Here is a 6,956-nt window from a genome sequence, read left to right as displayed (position 1 = left end):
TACATGTATATAATTTTATTATTCCTATTTTGCATTGAAAGGTTAGAACTTCAGATGGTCTTCAAGGTAAATACTTCAAGTCATAAGGACTCAAACTACTGCTACATAAATGTTTGTCTCTTTTTAACACAGTTTAAATGCAATGTCAGAGGCTGCTCAAAATGGAAGACCCATCCTCAAACGTCCTGGAGTGGGCTTTGGGGTTCTTGTGACAGACTCCTTCAATCCAGGATGTGTCCTGCTAGGAAAAAGAAAAACCAGAGTTGGGAAAGGCACCTACCAGTTACCAGGAGGCCACATCGAATTTGGGCGAGTTTACCGTCATAAAAACTGCATCAATGTGGCAATGTGACATATTTATCAAGTTCTCAATAATTCCTGCCTATTCATGTTAACCTTTCTCATGCGCTAGTGCGATAATACACGTGGGTTGCAAGTAAATGAATTTCAATTTTCAGAGAAACTTGGGAGGAATGTGCCCAGAGAGAGGTGATGGAGGAAGCTGGCGTCCGACTGAAGAACCTTCGCTTTGCGTCAGTTGTAAACTCTATCAGACTGGAGGAAAATTACCATTACGTCACAATCTTCATGCAGGGAGAACTGGACAGGTCTTACTCTGTTGAACCAGTTAATTTGGAGCCAGAGAAGAATGAAGGTAAACCATTTCTTTGAATGTGTTATTGCCTGTGATGTCTCAGGCCCAGATGGCCCACCCACAGATCATTCATGATAGTGATTCAAATCTGTCATGTGAAACTATTGCATATCTCATGCCAACTTGGCGATCACCATCACAACAGGTTTTTGCGGTTTTGAGCGAATATTAAAATGCTTTAGAGTTTTTTATACAGTATAATATAATGATGACTTGGCTTTTTATAAAGCACTATAAGTTTAAAATGAAAATGTTTTTATGTGAAAATATTATTGATACGTTACACAAATTATTAAATATGGTAGCATTGACATATAACTAAAAATAGATCTATCCCAACTTTAATGTCTTCACCCTCTTAATTATATCCATCATTTATAATCATACAATTTGACATAATCAGCTGGAGTGATATTCAGTTATTTGTAATAATATTGGACACTTTTAATATCTAACTGGGTGTTTTTTGGCCAGAATAAACAATATTCAAAACTAATTATTTGTACATTTTCTTTACATAACCATGCACTGTATAAAACTGAATCATGTGCTTTGGATTTCTATGTTGTATGTATGATTTCTGTGAGTAAGTATTGACCAAGTATAAATGTATTTATTTAATATTAGGCATCAAATTATTTTATGAGTGTAGCTAATAATGAAAAAACAAGATGATTCATTTTTAATGATTTGACTGTATCTGCCCAAAGCAGCAGCAGTATTACTGCAGAATTTCACTGGAAGCTTCAGAGTCATTCGTTATTTCTTTCTCAGGTTGGACATGGAAGCGGTGGGAAGACTTTCCCCCTGAAGAGCAGCTATTTCTACCATTAGCCAACCTCAGACAGCAGGACTTCCAGCCATTCAGAAAGAGTTAAAAGGATTTTCTGTAATTAAGAAATCATCTTATCACTCCCTGACTTAACCTTATTCAGGTTCAGGTGAACTGAACTCACCTCAGGCTCTTTCTCACTCATTTTAAAGGGAGCATTGACCTAGCAAAAGGACACACGCCCTGACCTTAAGCTGTGAGACTGACATACTGTACTTTCAGATCGACTCTTATGGATATTTACTAAATGTTGCTCTATAGCCTAATGATTTTATTGAACATGTATGTGTACTAAATTATATATAAGGCTATTAAGCTGTTAGGTCTTATCATATATTTATTTATACACACTGGTATATTAAGTATACAGCATGTTATGGGTGATATTTTGTTAAAATGTTAAAATCAAACACCTTAAGGTATCCCAAAAGCAAAGCTTTTACAGCCCAAAACTGATTTCTGATTTTTTTAAGCTGATTTCTACATATACATTTTAACATTTCAAGTAACAAACTAACATTAACCTGTATTAATAATAAATTGTATTTTATTGTAAAGTGTTACCAATATTTCATCATTCATCACCTTCCTCATGCAAACAGACAACACCCTTTGCATTTGTAATACTACTGCAAGGATTTCATAACATATTTTTTTTTCCAAATAAACCTTACCTGCGCTCCAATAAACATTACCTGTTTTGTTTTGTTTTTTAAGCCACGCCCCATCAGTGAACTTATTATATTAAATTATTTTATATTATATTATTTTATATTATACGCTGTGGGTTCGTACAATTTATTTATTATATTGAAATATATCTCGTGTTAAAATAAAACCAACGACGTTATGTGTATTGGTGGAAACAGCGCCCCCTGTCCGTTCGTCGATGAACATACAGTCTGAATCCGGTCGGCTCGAGCTAAATGCGCCACAGCAACTTGTGAAGCAGTGCAGAGAGGTCGTCGGATTCGCTAAGCTTTCGCTGTAGTTCGGCGAAGAGAAAAAAAAAACCTTTGACAAAAACAAATTTCAGTTGTACGACATGGTGAAACTTGCTTTCAACTCCGCTCTCGGACAGAAGGATTTAAAAAAGGAGGAGAAGGATGAAGCTTTGATCCCTCAGGATGTGGTGAGTTTTGTTAGCACAGACGCTAACCGGCTAGTGAAATTAAAAACAACGTTGATAACAACACCGCATTTAACCGTTAAATTCTTTGCAACGTGTTTATTTGTTGCAACAGTGGTCGGTCAGGGTGATTCAATAAGCATACGACAACATTAAATAAATACATAAATAGAGGATTTTAACAAAAATAAAGTAATGTTAAAAAACATCAGTTGATGTTTGACTGGAATGTAGACGTATATGTGACTGAAACACCTAGACGATGTTTGTTTGGGTTTTGTGAGGATTCTAACCTTTTTTTTTGTTGCCTGGTAGTTTTGTTTTTGTGTGTGTAGAGGGAAGCCATCTCCTGCCTTGTTTCAGTGTGTGTGTGTGTGTGTGTGTGTGTGTGTGTGTGTGTGTGTGTGAGAGTGAGTGTCAAGACAGCTTTGAGCTTACAGGAAAATGGCCGACAGTCCAACAAAAACACTAGGATATATGTACAAAAATCTCGTGGCATTGCACTTTCGACATGTTTTCCATCGAGATTCCTAATGCGTGCACATGCAATGTTCAGAAAATTAAAATAAATAAACGCTCGTACATATAGTCACGAATTGCATTTTTAAATGCTCTGTATAGTAGCTTGATGCATATCTGTGCAGTCGTCGCAGTGTTTGAAATTAAACGGTTAATTTTCACGTGAGATTTGCGTTTAAAGGTTTGTGGATGTAGAAATTTGTCCCTTGCACTTTCTGAATCGGTGGCAGTCATAAACATAGTAAAATCAGGAAGAGGAAATGCATATTTAGCCAGCTTATCGTGGGAGACTTTCGTAAGTGTGAGACCAGCTCCCACTCAGATGCATGCACCGTCTGGCTGCTTCTGTTCCTCAAATACGATCATCAGCTGCCACTGAGGATGAGTCAGCACCTAGTGTGCGAATTGGGTTGATAATCAAGAAGAAGAGGTCGTGAATCATTCATAAGACACTGTTGTGTCTGCTGAAACACTGCCACTGCGATCAGACCGACGGTGCAGCCCGGTCTCACTGGCACTATGTCTGCAAGGAGCATGTCAGCAGAAGAAATCGATTCAGAAGGTTTCGTGCATGGAGCAGTGTTTCTTACCTTTAGACATTTCTGGCAATCTAATACTTATCTAATTCGGTTAAAAGGTGCAAAATCATCGTGAGATAAGACGTAAAGAGCTGTTTGGTCTGCAATCCTCTGTCACACAGGTGATCAAAGCCTCGCTGAACTTGCTGCTGGAGCCGACTACCAAAAACAGCCATCTTTGTTCCTTGGAAAAACTCCTGAAGGCTCTGGTTATTTAAACAAAGACGGTCTCTGTTAGCTAAGCCATAATCTGCAGTGTGTGTCTGTGTGTGCGCAAGAGCAGCGCTGTGCGTATTTGAAACAGGTGTGTTTGTGTGTAAACGTGTGAGTGAATCTTTGAGGCTTTTTTTTCTTCTTTTTTTACTCCACAACAGGAAGTGCATTCATGCAATTATAACATCACATGACCGTTTTGATGCATGTGTGCTGCATAGATTGCATTGAATCTAAAATTAAAAAAAAAAAAGAGAGAGAGAGAGATTAAGCTGAGCATCGCATTATGGTTATTTTGACTATATTTCATGTTGTGCAGTTGCTGTGCCTTCGCAGATAATTAAAACATGGATTGGTGTCCTAGATTACAGCATCAAAAGTCTAGTTTAACTTGAAAGTCTACGAGTAATAATTCAGTGGGAGAGCATTTTCATATGCAGCTTCAAGTATTATAGTTATAATCGGTTTGTATGTTCGTTTCTATGTTTTTTTTTTTTTTTTTGATGTGCAAATAACTGTTTATTTTGAGAATTGAACGATCATATAAAGGCATTTTTCTGTATGTCAAAAAAAAACAGTTTTCTGTTGTCATTTACCATCTATTTAGTAATATTAATTATTATAAATCTATTACTTGCAATAATATTACAATGTTCCTTGTAATTAAGCTAAATACATGTACAACAAGGATATTACAAAATGGATGTTAAACAATATTACATATACTGTAACTGAATATTATAGTATTGATATAAATGTTAAATTTATTAACATGAACTTTCTTTTTGATATGAACGTTTGCGTTATGAAGAAATTGATTAATTTGACACAGGCCTAATAGGATAGGATAATAGAATGTGTTGACTGTTTTCATTATTGATCAGTGTTTTCAGCACTAATCATTTTCAAACAGACACAATTTGAAATATGCCTGCAGGATCATAAGGTTGGTGTTTACTGAACTAGAGGAGATATAATGATGACTAGACTCATTTAAATTGCACCATTGTCATGGGAAATAGAGTACAGGCTGCATCCCTCAGACACACCTGTAAACAAACCTTTATGCATGTTATAGACGTTTCTAGCTGAAATGTGCTTTGTTTTTGTTGCTCGTAATTTCCCTGGAGTCTGCAGCACGATGGCTGTTACGAACACAGGACACAGCTTAGCTACTTTATCTTCTTTTGCTCTCATTATGTTGTATATGGAAAAATATGGAACAAACAAATGAGAAGCAAAAAGATTTGTTGCCAAATTGTGCCATTTTTTTTTTTTTTCAGTCCGATTCGTTTTCATTTTCGTCCTCGTTCATCAGTCAGAGTCAGCTGATGTTTTGTTCATTTGCATCATGCAGAGTGTTTGTTCCTGTTGGTCTCTGGAGGGATGTTGGAAATTTCCCAGTATCTGTTTTACACAATGCAATTGTTTTGTACAAAGCCACACCCAGACTAAATAAGCTCGCACATAAAATTGATGAAAACTCTCTCCTTAAATGCTAATAAACACGTGCAGGCGCACAAGAGTGTGCAGTCTCTAGGGATTTAAGCAAGAAAAAGGTGAACGTTTGGAAACAAAAACAGTTCCCGCCACTACCGACCATACACGTGGCATCATGAAGTGAGATTAAATTAAGTCAACTATGTAGCATGTGTTGTTAAAGGCATCAATGGCTTAAAAAAAAATCATTACAAGCATATAATCGGGCCTTTCTTCCTGCTTGTGTGTGCATGCAGGACTTGGAGGATGGTCTGCGCATCAGGCAGCAGTCCAGGGCCTGGTGCTGGTGCATGTGTTTGGGTCTGGCCCTCATCCTGTCTGGAGTGGTTGTGGGCGGAGCTTACCTGTACAGGTATTACTTCATAGAGGTGAGAGAACCACTTCCATCAGCTGCGCCACATGAGAACTCGGAATAAGAATGTGAATCTGTCGGATCCTTAGTGTATAAAGTGATTTCAAAATTTAACCATTGCTTGTTTGTGTTAACAAAAAATAATCAGTAGGTTACGTGGATCAACTAAATAATCATTGCTTGCAGCCCTATGTTATTTTAAATATTTAAAAATGCAACTGCATTGTTTTACTTGTTGCAGTTACAAAGTAAATTTTGGTTGCAATCTCACTAATGGCTTAAATGCCATTTCAACAGAATGATGTGTGATCAACTAGACACAGTGAATGAATGTGCCTATTCATAATGATGGTCTTTAGGAGGAGAGGATGTATTTCTGCGGGGTAAACTACCGTGAGGAAAATTACAAGATGCAGGACAGCCAGGAGGAGACTGACATGGATATGCCTGCCGCTTCCAAGAGGATTGAGGAGAGAGTGAGGGTTCTGGAGGACGAGGGGGTGGAGCTCATTAACATCCCAGTGCCCAAGTTCAGCGACAGCGACCCTGCTGACATCGTTCATGACTTCAACAGGGTGAGAGCTCAAGTTCATCTCCCTCACAAAGCCATGCATTCACACAATTTCATCCGGTTCCTAAAAATAAACCACGTGCACCAAAATAGCAACACGCCGGTTTTCCTTCTCTGCTTTTAGAGACTGACAGCCTATCTGGATCTGCGTCTGAACAAATGCTACGTCATTCCTCTCAACACCTCTGTTGTGATGCCGCCCAAAGACTTCCTGGAGCTTCTTGTTAACATCAAGGTAACTACAGCAGCACTGTTGAGCTTCTTCAGAATAGCCGTCCTTTAGTCTGCCTCAAAACCTCCTGAACTTGGACGTTTGAATAATGCGCTGAAATAAAGTTGTAGTCTGGCGTTCGATCATGTGAGCTCTGGTTGTGTTTGCAGGCTGGAACGTACCTGCCTCAGTCCTACCTGGTGCGTGAACAGATGATGGTGACCGGAAAGTTGGAGCATGTGGATCAGCTGGGTTACTTCATCTACGGCCTCTGCAGAGGGAGGGACACTTATAAACTGGAGCGCAGAGAGACTGTTTTTGGTAAACCCATGCACCCATCATACTTTAATTACACACTAACGTCTACTGACAGCATTTTCCTATTGACTTTACAAA

General features: G+C 38.3%; 2 protein-coding genes across 2 annotated transcripts in view; both read left to right on the top strand.

Moving 5' to 3' along the window:
- The first annotated feature begins 109 nt into the window (after positions 1 to 109).
- On the top strand, positions 110 to 2,591 carry LOC122347520 (nucleotide triphosphate diphosphatase NUDT15-like). Its single transcript, XM_043242880.1, has 3 exons — positions 110 to 309; positions 459 to 655; positions 1,430 to 2,591. Exons 1-3 carry the CDS (start codon positions 143 to 145, stop codon positions 1,531 to 1,533), a joined length of 468 nt encoding a protein of 155 aa, XP_043098815.1. The 5' UTR covers positions 110 to 142; the 3' UTR covers positions 1,534 to 2,591.
- LOC122347517 (integral membrane protein 2B-like) overlaps positions 2,487 to 6,956 on the top strand; it is a 6,276-nt gene continuing 1,806 nt past the window's right edge. The window contains exons 1-5 of the mRNA XM_043242875.1: positions 2,487 to 2,619; positions 5,663 to 5,794; positions 6,138 to 6,353; positions 6,474 to 6,584; positions 6,731 to 6,881. Coding sequence (XP_043098810.1) covers positions 2,533 to 2,619; positions 5,663 to 5,794; positions 6,138 to 6,353; positions 6,474 to 6,584; positions 6,731 to 6,881 — 697 coding nt within the window. The 5' untranslated portion in view covers positions 2,487 to 2,532. The remainder of the gene's footprint in view (positions 2,620 to 5,662; positions 5,795 to 6,137; positions 6,354 to 6,473; positions 6,585 to 6,730; positions 6,882 to 6,956) is intronic.

The sequence above is a fragment of the Puntigrus tetrazona genome, chromosome 6, assembly GCF_018831695.1.
Source record: "Puntigrus tetrazona isolate hp1 chromosome 6, ASM1883169v1, whole genome shotgun sequence".
In the NCBI taxonomy this organism is placed as follows: domain Eukaryota; kingdom Metazoa; phylum Chordata; class Actinopteri; order Cypriniformes; family Cyprinidae; genus Puntigrus; species Puntigrus tetrazona.
The sequence above is the reverse complement of the archived record's forward strand: the minus strand, read 5'-3'. Positions and strand labels throughout refer to the sequence as shown.